Source organism: Rutilus rutilus (assembly GCF_951802725.1).
Source record: "Rutilus rutilus genome assembly, chromosome: 25".
Taxonomy (NCBI): Eukaryota; Metazoa; Chordata; class Actinopteri; order Cypriniformes; family Leuciscidae; genus Rutilus; species Rutilus rutilus.
Window position 1 is genome coordinate 27,625,205 of NC_140229.1, and position 17,110 is coordinate 27,642,314.

The 17,110-nt window shown below is 41.3% G+C and overlaps 1 protein-coding gene across 2 annotated transcripts in view; it reads right to left on the reverse strand.

Moving 5' to 3' along the window:
• The window catches only part of slc12a2 (solute carrier family 12 member 2), a 63,171-nt gene that overhangs the window by 5,280 nt on the left and 40,781 nt on the right, over positions 1-17,110 (reverse strand). For both annotated transcript variants that reach the window (XR_014626390.1, XM_084401499.1), the window contains exons 16-25: positions 16,859-16,970; positions 15,933-16,073; positions 15,235-15,341; positions 12,397-12,476; positions 11,905-12,027; positions 9,527-9,574; positions 9,079-9,201; positions 3,828-3,939; positions 3,126-3,212; positions 2,446-2,581 (exon numbers count right to left, since the gene is read on the reverse strand). Coding sequence is in view for 1 of the 2 variants with exons in the window: in XM_084401499.1 (XP_084257625.1) it covers positions 2,446-2,581; positions 3,126-3,212; positions 3,828-3,939; positions 9,079-9,201; positions 9,527-9,574; positions 11,905-12,027; positions 12,397-12,476; positions 15,235-15,341; positions 15,933-16,073; positions 16,859-16,970 (1,069 nt within the window). In the remaining variant the exon portion in view is untranslated. The remainder of the gene's footprint in view (positions 1-2,445; positions 2,582-3,125; positions 3,213-3,827; positions 3,940-9,078; positions 9,202-9,526; positions 9,575-11,904; positions 12,028-12,396; positions 12,477-15,234; positions 15,342-15,932; positions 16,074-16,858; positions 16,971-17,110) is intronic.

The following is a 17,110-nucleotide window of genomic DNA, read 5'->3' on the forward strand; positions in this document are numbered from 1 at the left end:
GCTAGGGCTGAATGTTTTTAGTAAAGCCTGAATATTTTGTTGCCTTGTTTTTCTCATAGAGAAAATAGAATAATAGAGTTTTATTTATGCATTAAAGGAACTTACGACGTGCTTTTGCAGCGTTGAGCATTGTAGCCAATCACAGACATGTCTGTTGAACGCATCGGCCAATCAGAGGCGTTTAAATGAGTCGCTGTGCTGAAGATGTGTTTTGCGTGAGCTCACAGAGTTCTACACTTTTGCAAACCTGTCATTATTGGCAATAAACTTAAGATGCAAATAAGAGATTCACTGCGGTATATTTGATATTCTTGATGCGCTCCGTTACGCACCGCTCTGTTTGTTCTCAGGATGACTGAAGTTCAGCGGTCTAGCTCATCAATGTCAGAGTGATTGAAGAAGTAAAATGAATGTAATTAGATAAACATTTCTATTGTAAAACAGTCAAATATTAAATGTTTAACTACCGACAGTATCCGGTGACTTTTTTTTTTATTAATAAATTTTGCCTTTTTGAATTTAAAATATGCTATAATTTCCTTGATTCATGTAGAGAGAATGTACGCATACATAAAAATAAAATATTATTTGCAAATAGTTTAAATAATTTCACTAATACAATAAGCCTATCTTTTTCTTTATTCCCTTAAATCACTTTTATAATTAATTCATTCCTTTAAATAAAAATACCCAATTTTAGTTTGGGCTAAAGCCTGAATAACCCCTGACCTGAGAACCGCCCCTGGAGCGCACGGCTCGCTGCGTTCTGCCTTCAGACAAGCGGTGCAACGGAATAAAGTTCAGAGTTGGTTACAAACTAGTCAGTAGTGACTAGTTTCCTCTAGTGTGGACTTTACGTTCCAATTAAGTAAGAACTTCCGAACGGCTGGTGCAACCTGACCCTGGTTAAGATTTAACATTCATTTCAAAGGGTTTACATTAGTGACCGTTGTTCAAATCTCACTCCTCTAATGTCTTCATGACCTGGGGCCTCATTTATAAAACCTTACTAAAAGTGTACGTGCGCCCGAAAGCCAAAAATGGCGTACGCAAAAAAATATTCAGACTTATAAAACCGTGCGTACGCCAGAACCTGCGCAGAATTCACTTTATAAATCCCAGTCAGCGGAAGATTGTGCGCACATGCGTCTCCACCCTGAAATAACCATATATGGAGCTTACAACGCCTAGTTTTACTATGCAGATCCTCATCTACATATCATTTGCATATGATTATTCATCCACGTGATAACTTAAACGTTATCACGTGGATGAATAATCATATGCAAATGATATAAACGGTACAAGAAACATTACATTAATACAAATCAAGTAGTTGTCTATCCTTGCCTTGTTTTTGAATAGCCTACATAAATCAAATAGTGTAAAATACATTTCAGAGAAAGTTTTTCTCAATCTTTTCCACTTGCCGAATTGTATTTTTAATTGATTTATATTTTTAATGGAAACAGATAGGCCTTGGGCATTATTTGCACGAAACTATTTTCTCAGACAATCTGGTATTATCATGATAAGCAGTTATCTCTGTGGTTAAAACATTAAAGCACGCCACAGGAAAAGTGTTCAGAAGCATCGCATCCACAACAAATATTTCTAATGATTGAATTTAAAAAAATGTTGTAACTTCAGTAATGATTTCATGTTTAAGTGTTTAACTCCATTAATTTGAATGGCATATTTAATATAAATGTTTATATCAGAAGTATTTTATTTATTTAAACTGTTATTTGCGTCAGTTTCACTAAACGGCTCAACACGCTCGCTGCCACAGACATTTAAGAAGGAATGGATATTTGCTTCAAGTGACAGGCTTGGTGATTGAAATTGTATTTGTATAATCTTTCTGTATATGTTTAATTTTTTTTAGATTTTCTGTATAAAAGTGACCAAAAATACATTTAACTCCAGCTCACCATCGGTGTCGCCAAAGTGCTCCATCTCCAAAACCTTCGTACGCATGGGTCAGAGTTTGCGTGCAGGTGCGCAAATTTTCCTGTCAAGTTTTTCTTTATAAATCCCACCTTTTGCGCAGGAACTGGCGTACGCATGTTTTCAGCCCCGTTTTGTGCGTACGCAAGCTTTATAAATGAGGCCCCTGTTCTGGTGAGCGATCACGAGTCTGTTTCAGCAAAAATGATCCAAGAGTAGCATTTCCTAACAGCAAGTGCCTCACATGGTGTTCCTTGCCTCACACGGCATGTTTTAATTAAAAAAAGAAGAAAAAAACAACATCAACACTAACATTAAAAGGCGTCACAAGCATGACACAGAACAATTCCCTAACAAACGTGTGGCAAGGAACAGGTGACGTGGATTTTTGCTTACAACTAAATTGGCTTGCTGTGCTGTGGGTGTCACTACATTTCTCACGCTCTCTGCTTTGAGGGGTTGTCTAGTTTGTTGTGGTTAAATGTGTGTTGAAACCTTGGCTTTGTAGAGCTCCAGCTCGTTGTCTGTGATTCTCCAGGGTTCTTCGCTCTTCATCTTCTCAGCGGCGTCCTGCTCCATGTCATCTTCTCTCAGTTTATACGGCTCGATCATCTCCGCAAACTCTGTCAGACTGAGGCAAACACACACAGTTGGCATTGTGAAAGCTCAGACATGTTCTCAGGAATGAGATCACTGGGATGATGGGAGTCTTAAGGCACGTCATGTCATTGTTTGACAACGATTATAAAATCAGGTTGTTTTGTTAAACTATGATCCGTGACAGACAGGTCTGGCTCAGCATACACTGGTCCATGCATCAGTTTATATGCCTTCTGAAGTTTAAGGAAGTTTTGATACTTGCTCCAGGGTTTTATTGAGTGTGATTGGCCATAGTTTAATTTTAACTGTAGGTGGTGTAAACAGAGTATATTCAGATTTTTCATGGATTGATTCAAAATAAAAAAAATCAATGCATTACTGAATCGATTTTTTTCTTGCTTTTAGCTGTTAAAGTATCAACAAGACCCAGATACAAAACCAGCACCCAAAACCAGTCGCAATTACACATTTAACACACACAAAAGAAAAGGACGAACAGTGAAGCAGTTGTGAGGAATACTCCAGTAGAGCTCATGTAATGCGATGTCTTCTGAGAAGAGGTGTGTAGATCTTACCCCTCTGACTTGGGCTTTGTGTTGATGTCGCCCAGGACAGTGATGTCAGAGAAATCGATCCTGAACTTGCTGAGCAATGTGGCCATGCTGAGGAAAGAGCAACAAAGTCTCATCACATATTCATCAGGCAATCATAAATAATGCACACAATATTGCCACAGCTTCCTTGCAGCTCAGACATCTCTTCAAATGCTCCTGAAAGGTTACATGCACCGTTCTGCTTTTACTGGTGATGAAGACTGTGTGTCAGATTCAACACATCCATGGAAATGAAGCCACACATGTGCAGTTGAACATGTGAAAGACCTCTCACAGTTTCTATGAAGACCTTACCGCTGGAACACGGCTAATTATAGCTAACAAAGGCACTGGCAGCAGCTGCAGAGGACAATGGGAAACATTTGTCTCACACACACACACACACACAGAGAGCGCTTTATGTAAAAAGAAACCGCATACTAATATGATTCATGGTCCAGCTTTCACTCGTCTGTGTGATCTCAACTCTACAGGACTAGACCTGTCATCTGAGAGATGAAGTCAAATATCAAAGAAAAGCATATTCTTATAGTTCATGTGTCATGCATGTTGACCGTGTTCTTCTATAGAAAAAAGAAAGAAAAGCATATTCTTCTCAGTTATGATTCTAATATAAATAATGCTGTTATGACACTACATATGTGTATATGTAATATTACGCACGCTCTGCGGTCGTGGTCGATCCTGTTGATCTTTCCACCGATGAACACGCGGATCTTGCAGTCCTTCCACTTCTTCTTATTGGCGATGAGATATGGGATCAGCAGCGTCAGACCTGACACAGATGAGGACACATTACACACTGCACATGATCTAGCAGGAGAGGAAGTACTACACATGCATTAGTACAAAGAACACATAACATCATAACATGTAAATGTTGTTAAATCTGTTAATACACAAAGATAAACTTGACAGAAATGTAATAATGAGGGTCAGTATATGAGAAGTAGTCTCTGTGAGATCTGCAAGTACACGTGTTCCACGTCTGCAGCGCTCACGCCTCCTGACTACAGCAGGTTCACACCGCTGATCATGTGACTTCAGTCAGTAGAAAGCTCTCTGTACTGTGACTGTGACTTTAATCGTCTCCTGCCTGTAAACTGATTCACAGGTGCCTCTGCAGATACGGTTTATGCTTCATTGATCAAGAACAACGTTTTTCTAACCCATACATGCTTAAACAATTGCCTGATGGGCTGAATGAGCCCTTCTATGATCACTGCGATTGCCTCTATAGTCCTGTACAGTAAAATAAATAAGAGGGATTCGGGTCGGAATCGACTGGGCGTGACATCATGCGCGTTCACGCTCACCTGGCTATGTCTGGCAGGTTTGTGTATTCGCCGCCATTATCCGCATCAGCGAAGACAACTCGAGCGACTTTTGCAAAAGTAGAAGATGGATTCAAAGAGACCGGCTTCTAGTTCATCCCAAACCCCAACGCAAACTCCACGTAACCGCGTGCACAACTCTGGTTGCAGTTTCGCGTGTCGCCAGAAGGGGGCATAGTTCTGCAAAAACTCAGAGACTTGCGCAATGCACCTTTAAACACTTTCCAATAGATATATAAAAACAATTAGGATTTTACTAAATTATCTTTAAAATACAGTTTCCTAAAAAGGGTCCTTGGTCTATAAAGGGTTTCTTTTGTTGCTAAGTTTAGATGTGCTGATCCTGAAGGAAACACTTTTACAGCGGCCTTAAACACTGACAGGTCTGACACGAGTTCAGATCTGTGTGGGTGTGTGTGCGTGCGTGCGTGTGTGTGTCATGAAATGCTGCAGAGCCACTTTACTGCTGTCAAGTATGCGTCTGTGCATTGACTGCGTGTGTTAAAGCAACAACACATGACCTTTACAGTACTAAAGTGGCTCTCAATGGTTAAATAGGATACACAAGATGTGATAATACAGTATGTCATACAGATTTGCCTTGTAAAACAGGAAGCCCTGTCTCGCCCTTCCCATCGGAGCAACTCCTCATCCGGACTCGTGTCATCTGTAGACTACACGACTGAAGCGATGCTCTTGTAGCCGATGTCTGGAGTTGAAGAGCTCAAGCCATTGCTTCACTCAAAATACAGGATTTCTCTAAACGACGCTCGGCACAGACGCTGGAATGTTCTTCATCAAGTCTTGTCAGTTTGAATGATCACATGACTTTAGACGCTCATGTGAATGAACTCAAGTACTCGTACGCTGTCTGACAGGTTTTCTGCACACACACAGAGCTTCCTGTCACTTAAAGGTGCTCGGAGCGATGTCATGCATTTTTTAGGCCATACATTTGTCACACACAGCAAACATCTCCTCACTATCCGCTAGCTGCTGTCCCCTGAACACACACTAACAAAACGCGGTCTCTGTAGACAGCCCAGGCTCCACAAACGGCAACAAAAACAAACTGGCCCAGCCTGGACCACGAAACATAACAAACAGTGTTCCAGCCAATCACCGACAAGAATGATTTGGGGGTGGGGGGGTTAGTGCGCGTGCACATGAAGGGGGGTGTGGGGGGGGTGGAGGAGAGAGAAGCATGAAGAGGGAAGTTAGCTAGAGGAGAGACGTCCTCGACAACAACTAACGTTAGAACTATATTCTCTTGAGTTTTGATGTGGCCGACACACGACCAAAGAGACGACACTCCGATGAACAAAAAGCAAAGAATAGGAAAAGGAGAAGAAACGCGCGAAGTCCCGAATTCACATCGGAAAAGCCTGTTTCAGGAAGCACGGAACGGGGAGGGGACGGGATGAGGAGGAGGGAGGGTCGAGCTAGCCACCGTTTTGTTTGACAATACTTCGAACGTCAACAAGAAGTGACATCACTTAGAGCAGCTTTAACACGCCAACCCGCCAAATGCACGTAAAAGTCAACTGTGGCGGATCAAGGCAACTCTGTCAAATCACTAGCCGATTTGGCGTTTTACTTATGTTCACTCACTTTACTGGGGAAGTTCACGTAAGCCAAATCTCCACAGATTTAGCGCAATTACTCGTGAATCATCATGATATATTAAATACAGCGTATTGCGCAGAATCTGCTCATATCTGGTTTACTTGATTATATATATGTCATTACTCAACTAATAACGGCACGCTTGTTCATTTGCATTGAAGCAATAGCAAAGATTAAAAAAGCATTTGTTTAACAGAAAAGAGAGTTATTTTCCAACATCCTACATTTTTTTTATGTTCTTTGTACTGTATTGATCTGTCCACTTAAAACACATTTTTGGTGTGTGTATATATATATATATATATATATATATATATATATATATATATATATATATATATATATATATATATATATATATATATATATATATATATATATATATATATATATATATATATATATATATATATGGGAAAAAAAGAAATAATCCAGATTAACTTCGTAACAGCTTATATTATATTATATTATATTATATTATATTATATTATATTATATATTACATGGCTTGGTTGAATTCCAATGTAGAATGCGGTGTGTTATTTCTTGATAACAGACGCTGCGTAAACACACCGTTGCCATGAAAAACAGAGCGTTGCTATGGACGCAGTTCTGTTCAGTTGATAATACCTAGAATATCAAAATCGACTGCTGGCGGTAGATCCTTTTCCTACTTAGCACCAAAACTTTGGAACAGCCTTCCTACCATTGTCCGGGAAGCAGACACACTCTGTCAGTTCAAATCTAGATTAAAGACACATCTCTTTGACCTAGCATACACATAACACATATAGACTTCTATAATTCAATATTAGGCTGCATAGATTAGGTCAGCTGGAACCGGGAACACTTCCCATAAATCCTGATATACTTGTTACATCATGAGAAGAATGGCATCTACGCTAATTTTAGTGTCTTTGTTTATCCCAAGGTTTTCCCGCAGCCTGCCGGATCCAGGCCGTATCCAGATCTGATGAAGGACCTTCGCCTGGACCCGGTGTCAACGCAGTGCTGAAGGGCCAACTAGTCTCTCCCTATGGAGGATCCCTTTCCCACTCTACAGATAACGCGTCGTCGGGAAAACTCAATTTGCGTATCTACCCCGAATTGATAAAATTAAATTAAATTCTGAATCAAAACTATAAGGATACACCAGTACTTTGTTTAGGCTTGGTTTGTAGGGAATTCCAAACCTGCACACATATATTCAAACGCACATAACTATTGAACCCGTTCTTAATGCGCATCTGAACGCCATCAGCGTTTCTCACAGGTTCGCGTTTAAAGTCTGTGTAGAGAGAATGGTGTCGTCTTGGCGGCCCTAATTTAAAAACAAATGATCGTTGCGACGGAAGCGAATCAATCAAAACTAACTTTAGCTGGAAAATAACTTTATTAAAGAACCGCTATAAAGCCAAAACAATCTTACGTTAAATTATACATTTATCTCTGTAAAGCTGCTTTGAGACAATCTACATTGTTAAAAGCGCTATATAAATGAAAATGACTTGACTTGACTTGTTCACTCTGGCAATATAATCGTTTTTAAATCAATAAACTCCTTTTTAAAATCAATATTTTGTGTCAAATTATTGATTTATTTGTTAGGTAGCCATGTAATAAGCAGGATAATGTAGAGCGAGGCGGTTGTTATAGCGAATACAACCCCTTCAGGCTGATCGGGAACCCGACGCGAAGCGTTTATTTATTTATTATTTATTTCTTTTCTTACCCTTTTTTTTTTGTTGCTAGTTGTGGTTCTGAATGGCTAGTAGATTGCTTAATGTAGTAGCCAAATTGACCGGTGAGTGAAAAAGTTAGATCATTAGTGAGTGATCATTAACGTGAGACTAGTCTGATATGAATTTTGGTCGTGTTTTTAGGGTTTCTCTTACCTTGTTGTGAACAGTATTGCTTTAATGTCTCTTTGCTGTACTCATTACCAGGGGATTTTATTATTTCAACATAACGGCAGCTTTTAATTACAAGTCTATAATATGCAATTGCTGTTTCCATGACATTAGGAACAGACTGCAGAGTCAAACACAGTAACTATTTTTACTGGTTGAGCCAGTGATTCTTGGCAGGACAAGTGAAGATCTGCTATACTATTTCCTCTCTTGATCTCTCTTATTCCCCCTGGCAGCGCTGGAGATATTCCAGACAGAAGGCTAAGCAGCTTTCCCAGGTTTACTCCGCGAGAACATTAACTTTCGCTAACAAAAAGAGGAAACTTTGCCTTTGCCGACAGCGGTTAATGATCCAGGTAAACGACTCTGTGCGGGTCTCAGACTACACACGACATAATGACACTTCATCCATGCTGCATTTCGTCTTCTTGTTCCATTTGTTTTCCCAACATATTTTGAAGAATTTAATGAATCATTCCCATATAAACCCAATCGAATTGTGACCAAAACGTCAGATTTCACGATGCATCGCAATTCACCCTTCGCAGAGAGTTGGATTGACAGGCGATCTGACCAATCATAATCCGCCATCTTTGTTGACAGAGCAGTCAGGAGAGTTAGTAGATTATCGCCGGTGGATATGAATATACTGACGTCTTTCCACGTTTGAAACATTCCTTCTGATGTTCATTCATGTTTATTTGATGCTATAAATGAACTAGAAGGATGAGATGATCGGTTCACGAGCAGCTTTAACTGAGCGATCTGTCACGACACATTAAAGAGCCACAAAACAGCATGTGCTTAAATTTCTTTAAAAAATGACCACATTTGAAAGTTGAGACTTTGTTTCATATCAAAAGTACCCTGTCTCAGTGTGTTGTCAGTGTGTTGTCAGTGTCCTCTCTTCTCCGCGATGTATTGTTCACTGTGTGAGAACATGGTGTGGCGTGAGAGAGGAGTGGCTTGACATAGCAACAGTAACCAAAGGGGGCGGGTCTTTGCGAACAGTCAATTGTAAGTTTGCAAATGTTTTACACTCACCCCCATCATCAAAGAGCCACCACACGTCGACCGTCCCCTTGCCCTGCTTCTGCTGGAACTGCTGACTGGCGTCCAACAGCCGCTGGTCCGCTACGTTCAGAGGAAGCGTCGGGCTCCGCTTATCTGGAGTCACAAACACACACCATCACACTCCAGATCAGGACACACACAAATAATAACAATCATCCATAAGCAGACAGAAGAAAGGAAAGAGACTGAAGCAGACTCTTCAGTGGGAAAGACAAGCAACCCTGCAGGAAGACACAGAGAATTAGAACGTGACAGGAAGTGACATCATTGGAGCTGAAACACACTAACACATCTAGATCAGGTCAGAGGTCACACCAGCAGAAAACACTCAAAGCGGCGTTTCCTAAAATGTTGCAGAGAAAAGGTGCATGCAGGTGTGAGACAGAATGAGCGGAGAGTGAGAATGAGAGAAACGTGCCTTTCTTCAACAGCGGCCGAGTGTGAGCTTTGCCATCATCATCCTCATCTGGAGAAAAACATGAGAGGGTTAAAAGTCTGCTAATGCTGCGATGGGAACCGTGCGTCAGTCAAACAGAGAGACATTTGTTCTGCTGCAGTTTATTATGAGGCTGGGAAACCTCAAGAGCTGCATCATCTTCATCAACACACACTGATGACGGCACACACTCATCCACATGAGCTGGTCATGCAGATCGTGAGCAGCTTAATGATGATGATTCTGTGAATTATGATCAATTTAGGGTGTGCAATGTGATGTAACAATGTGTCATTTTTTTTTTAGAGAGAGAGAGAGAGAGAGAGAGAGAGAGAGAGAGAGAGAGAGAGAGAGAGAGAGAGAGAGAGAGAGAGAGAGAGAGAGAGAGAGAGAGAGAGAGAGAGAGAGAGAGAGAGAGAGAGAGAGAGAGAAACGTTTATATAAATTCAATTTAAGAACAGAAGATTGCTGCCATCAAATGGAAAACAAACACTTTTAAAATTAAATAACATGTAACTTCCCCTATAGCCATCAGGTGGCAGCAGAGGATCGCTCAATGGATCATTTCCACATAGGTGTACATCTTTCCACAAGTTTTTCCATTTCGATTTGGTAAGAAATAAAATATGTATTATGAGAATAAAATGACCTTTGGTCAAAGTTTAGCATTCTTTTGTATTATCATTTTTTGTTAGCCTGGCAAGCCAGATCTACATCAAGATGTTGGGTCTGGCAACTCACCATAGACACGGCTCAATCCAAGGGGCGGGATAAACGGCTGTCTTTCAAATTCCCTCTGCACGCAATAGGACAGCGCTTCACCCAACCAGAGCGTATTCCCAACAGCGGAGCTAGTTGATAGATTAAACTTTTGCCATATCTGGCCGGCAAAACTAAGAACACATCTTCCTTTTTTTAAGAATGACTTAAGTGCTGTTCTTTTCTCAAAGAAAAACCTAACTCCAAGTCCTCCAGAGTCGCGGCCAAAGCCGATTCGAAAGACTGTTCGCCTGCAGCAGCAGCCATTCTTTATTTTCAAGTGGCAGGTAACCGTCGCAACTCTGTCGTCATTATGTTAAGCCCCCCCCCCGCCTACTCTATACATGACGTGATCGGCCTGACCCAATTTAGGTTTTTGCAGCTCGAAAGTCAGTGGAGAGTTGCTAGACTGCCCTGGCTGCAAAATACATTTAGCTGCCGCTAGGGTGCCTCTAGATTTCTAGGCTAATTTTTTGTCACATTACAGTCAAACCTGAACATGAGGTTTTGTGTGTTACATGCGTTTCAATGTGTGTGTTTGCATTTGTTCTCCATCTACGGATATGTAATGGTGTCACTTCACTTCTGTGTGTTCTGCACTGTAGCTGAAGTGTTCATTTGTTTTTGACAAATTATGCAAGATAGAGCAACTTGTCTCGGCCATTCATTTTCGTGTGTGATTTTGTGGGTTTTGGGGGCAGGTTGTTTTGTGCATGCGTTTACTTCGCAAGTATCATGCCTTTTGTTTTGTTTTTTGCAAACATCATCTGGGGTATCAACAGTGCATAAGGGCTGTTAGTCCTATTTCACCCAAATCAAATGTGCATTTAGAAACCAATTAATGTTGTCATTGTTGTCCTAGAAATTTGGCAAATACAAGTCAATGAACACTTCAGGTGTGGGGAAGACCTGAACACTTTTGTGAATGCACATTTAGAAAAATTGGTGACAGGCCAAATTTCAGCCGATTCTGCTCCACTAAAATCCTCAACGCATCTGATCCGTCTACAGAGAGCACCCTTTCATGTGTGGCAGTTCTGCTCATATCTCCAGTTTCCTCATCTGCTTGACCCCTGCTGGTCGCCGCTTGCAGCTATATTTGTTTTTTATGAGTATTTTCTCAGCCTTCAGAGAGCCCGGCGATGTCAGATGGTGCTGAGAGGGCCCAAACTTCAGCCCTCCATGTAATTTATCATTGACTAACTACAAACATGACAAGCCGTGTAAACACTCGGTTCCCAGCTCACACACATCTGAGAACACGCTTTGTTGTTTGTTGTGTTGTATTGGGCAGACATTTCAGAAAACACATGGAGTGTGGATGAGTTAGGAAGTGAAATGCTTTTGATGAGAACCGGCCCCGAAGGGACATGAAGGATCAGAAGGATCAGAAGGTCAACATACATTCTGCTCTGAGCAACTACTGCCGAAGAGGAACATTTTACTAAACTCCTGGGAAATAATCTCATCTGAGATTTCGCTTTCAGCATTTTCTCCCAGAACAGAAGATTATTTAAAGGATACATATAACTGAAGAACAAGTGCAACTTCAAAACCAGAGCTTATCCATGAACACAGAGAGAAGAGAAGGTGCTGCTAACCTTTCTGGACGGCTGGGCTGTTCTGGACACTGGTGGCCTTGGAGGAGGGTTTGGACGAGTCTCCATCCGAATCTTTACTCATGTCGACCGAAACCACCACATCCTTCAAACCTGAAGAATCATCTTTAGAGACAAAGCAAAGTTCAGCTTTGAGGTCAAGGCAAATTCAAATTTAGCGTGAATGGCAAATTAACAGAAAATGACCTCATTACATGGACAATTTCATCCGCACAAACACTTTAAAGTCTTTGAGACAGCATGATGTTCACATCTGGACATGCCTGATTATAGACTTTTAGAGTTCAAATACTGTCCTTTACATTCCCTCTCATAGGAACAGAATCAATATCATACTTGTGTAGTTCACAGCTAGTGACCCGCTGATTACACACTCTCCTGAAGCTAACAGACAATAACTCAACAGCATGTGTCAAAATATGCTTATTTTAAGAAATGACTGGTTAATGTAGTAATAACTGTACAGCACTGTACCTTGGCCTTGAATGTGAGAAATATCGAGTCCCTCTCGCAGTCTGAGAATGACGACACCATACTGAAAATCAAACGCATCGCTACACACACAAACACACACAAATAAACAAGAGTTAATGTCTCTCAGGAGGAAGACCCAAACCATTTACTTTAAAGCTGCATTTACTCATAGACCTCTACCAGACGTTCATCAGCTGTATATGCACTAGAAACACATAAGTGCACCTGAAAAGGACAGGGCACATTTATGAAAAACAATGTCAGAAAACATATATAAATGTTCAACATTGTGCTGTGAGGTTTGCAACAGCTCCTCACTGGAGTGGTCCGCCTGAAGGAACTACTGTGTGTAGATACCAGTGCTTAATTTGTTACGGCAAATGTCCAATTTTGGATTTTTGCGTTCCGACATTTAAATGATCCGGCATAAACAAGTGCATTACATGGTGACAGTGCGTGCGTGTGAGAGACCGAGCAAGGTTAATGCAAATGTATTTATTGTGGAGGTTATGTTTTGCTATTGGCCCTCAGCATATTCAGTGAGGAAAATAAGTATTTGAACACCCTGCTGTTTTGCAAGTTCTCCTACTTAGAAATCATGGAGGGGTCTGAAATTGTCATTGTAGGTGCATGTCCACTGTGAGAGACATAATCTAAAAAAAACAATCCAGAAATCACAATGTATGATTTTTTAACTATTTATTTGTATGATACAGCTGCAAATAAGTATTTGAACACCTGAGAAAATCAATGTTAATATTTGGTACAGTAGCCTTTGTTTGCAATTACAGAGGTCAAACGTTTCCTGTAGTTTTTCACCAGGTTTGCACACACTGCAGGAGGGATTTTGGCCCACTCCTCCACACAGATCTTCTCTAGATCAGTCAGGTTTCTGGGCTGTCGCTGAGAAACACGGAGTTTGAGCTCCCTCCAAAGATTCTCTATTGGGTTTAGGTCTGGAGACTGGCTAGGCCACGCCAGAACCTTGATATGCTTCTTACAGAGCCACTCCTTGGTTATCCTGGCTGTGTGCTTCGGGTCATTGTCATGTTGGAAGACCCAGCCTCGACCCATCTTCAATGCTCTAACTGAGGGAAGGAGGTTGTTCCCCAAAATCTCGCAATACATGGCCCCGGTCATCCTCTCCTTAATACAGTGCAGTCGCCCTGTCCCATCTGCAAAAAAACACCCCCAAAGCATGATGCTACCACCCCCATGCTTCACAGTAGGGATGGTGTTCTTGGGATGGTACTCATCATTCTTCTTCCTCCAAACACGTTTAGTGGAATTATGACCAAAAAGTTTCTCCCATGACTCCTCTGGATCATCCAAATGGTCATTGGCAAACTTAAGACGGGCCTTGACATGTGCTGGTTTAAGCAGGGGAACCTTCCGTGCCATACATGATTTCAAACCATGACGTCTTAGTGTATTACCAACAGTAACCTTGGAAACGGTGGTCCCAGCTCTTTTCAGGTCATTGACCAGCTCCTCCCGTGTAGTTCTGGGCTGATTTCTCACCTTTCTTAGGATCATTGAGACCCCACGAGGTGAGATCTTGCATGGAGCCCCAGTCCGAGGGAGATTGACAGTCATGTTTAGCTTCTTCCATTTTCTAATGATTGCTCCAACAGTGGACCTTTTTTCACCAAGCTGCTTGGCAATTTCCCCATAGCCCTTTCCAGCCTTGTGGAGGTGTACAATTTTGTCTCTAGTGTCTTTGGACAGCTCTTTGGTCTTGGCCATGTTAGTAGTTGGATTCTTACTGATTGTATGGGGTGGACAGGTGTCTTTATGCAGCTAACGACCTCAAACAGGTGCATCTAATTTAGGATAATAAATGGAGTGGAGGTGGACATTTTAAAGGCAGACTAACAGGTCTTTGAGGGTCAGAATTCTAGCTGATAGACAGGTGTTCAAATACTTATTTGCAGCTGTATCATACAAATAAATCGTTAAAAAATCATATATTGTGATTTCTGGATTTTTTTTTTTTAGATTATGTCTCTCACAGTGGACATGCACCTACGATGACAATTTCAGACCCCTCCATGATTTCCAAGTGGGAGAACTTGCAAAATAGCAGGGTGTTCAAATACTTATTTTCCTCACTGTATATATTTCTGATCAGCTTTCTTAAGTTCAAGAACTATTCTAATAAAATAAGTTAATATCGCCAAATGTCAAGCATATATTCCATTTCCATATCCATGATTAAAGCTGATGGTGTTTCTGATCAAAAGAGAGGAGCTGCTAATACTAATCAGGATAGCAGGAGACACGAGCAACGGGAGTTTGATCAGTCAGAATCAGAAATCCATGTATTGGAAAAGGCAACAACGTCGTCGGTGAGAATACCACTGATCGACTGCATGATTCTTAGCCTCAGTGTAGCTACACACATGACAGGATAATACACTAGGCTTTAGTTAAAGCTGAGCAGAAACTTGTGAAGGATGCTCTGACAGTTCAGTGACGTCATTGTGTGTGTTCTGGGAAAACCTAAGCTGTTGGGTCAGTGTCGGTCACAATTTGCAATTATTAATTTACAAATCAAGCACTGTAGATCATGTACAAGCATTTCTGAGCGCGAGAGTCTTTGACGCCACTGCTGCCTGTCTGTCACAAGCTGTTTTGCACATTTTTGCATCTATTTCTCGCTCTACTGCAAGAAAAATTCAAGAAACTCATGTTACACGGATGACTCTGGGACGTAACCAGATTTCAGAAAACAAACCACTCGTACCACTGTACTAGCATAGTAAAAACTGATGACACACTAATTCAAGAGGATAATTATTAATAGTGGATTGATTTGAAACACAAGATTAAACCCACTGTATTAGGTTTATGTAGGTCTCAACATCCTTTATATCTCCAATACGCCAGTCGTTTTTGAAACCAAGCACCAGAGTGTTGGGCCTCAATCTACCCAGTCCAGCAGCCTGTAAAACACACACACAGTTTGGTTTATTAGGACCTTCCATAGGCAAAAAATGGTTTTAATACTGAGCTCATGACATTTTCTATAACCCAACTCATTTGCATTTTTAACTAAAACATTTGTAATGCTTATTCAGTGTTTTTGATTTACTGCCACAGTTAGCATGTCCAATAATGTAGAGAGTCAGGTTCTGGGAAGCCAGTTTTGGCCCCATAATGTAGGTCAAATCAGCAAACGCACAGCAGAAGTAAATATCTTAAAATAGGTTAAAGCACAGAAGTCTGCAGTGAGCAGATTACAGGGTCACGTGAACACTGAACTGAGCAGGAAACAAAAAGGCCAAGGGATTTTAGTCCAATTGGTGCAAATGAGCTTCTGACCAATGAAAAGGCTAAAGTTAAAAATGCAGTAACTTTGTAAGGATTGACATGCACATTATGTGAGCCAACTTCGGTAAACATTGGACAAAACTTGTAGGAGAAGCAAAAATTAACCAGTGAGCAAGATCCTAAAACAAGTATTAAACAAATCTTTTGTGAATAGGACTATAAAAACCCCTCAGAATTGAAAACACACACACACACACACGCACCTGCAGCAGGTACTGTGTTCCTTGCCGAAGGTCTTCAGCCACCACGGGTGTGTAAAATGCCTTGGAGTTGTTGTTGAGGAGCCACCTCTGGTAGCGCACCATATCACTGTTCAACTCCTTGAAGTTGGGCCGCCGAGAACTCTGTGAACGAACACAGAAACCAAAGGAAAGAGACCAGTTGAAGTGATGCCGCAGGAACATCAAGTCACCTTTATTTATACACTACAATACAGACTGTTTCAAAGCAGCTTCACAGTGAGAAACAGGGAAATAATGATCAGTGATGCGAACAGAGTTCAGTTCTGCTGTACAGAGCTATAAAAGACAACAGAGTCATTGTTCAGCTCAGTGTTGATTCAGTTCTATAACTGTGTAAAGATCATCAATTATTAAATGAGTTCAATTCATGAATAAAACAGCTCCGCAGAAAACAGTGATGTCATCGTCCAGCTCAGTTCAGTTCTCATACAGTGTCAGTGTACAGTTATATCAATAATACTGTTGAATATTCAGTGTCCTCAACTAAGCGAGCCAGAGGCGACAGTGACAAGAACCCCCAAACTCCATCAGTGACAGAATGGAGAAAGAAACTTGGAGAAACCAGGTGCTGGTTTCTGGTTTCAACCAACCTGGTGTGATTTTGATTCCAGGAGCGTGTTTTGTGAAATGAGCTCATGGAAGCTTTTCCAGACAATGCACTATTAGCATGGTCCACACGGACCCCTAAAGGAGACGCTTTATTTTCAACAACTATAATCACTGTCCCCACTGAGTTCAGGGAAGTTTTATTACTCCAAGAACATGTGCCAATTAGCACAGTCAAAAAACGGATCGCACAACATTCTACTCGCTCCTAAACACACACACACACACCCCACATGTTCTCCACGTATTGACAGATATCAGACATTACAGAAGGTACTCACGATGCGCACGTGACCGCACACCATCAGACCCACGTTCTTGGTGAAGGCATGGACCAGATGAAGAATGGCTGGCCGTGAGTTTGGAGCTCCAGTCATCACCAGACACTGAGGCCTAGAAGAGACACACCACACCAGCACATGTCATCTGAACGTCACACACCGCGAGATCCTCAGAACTTTACACTTTAATGAACGCCAATGTACAAAGCGCCATAAACTGCGACGTCAAGCAAAAGCAGCACATAGTGTGCC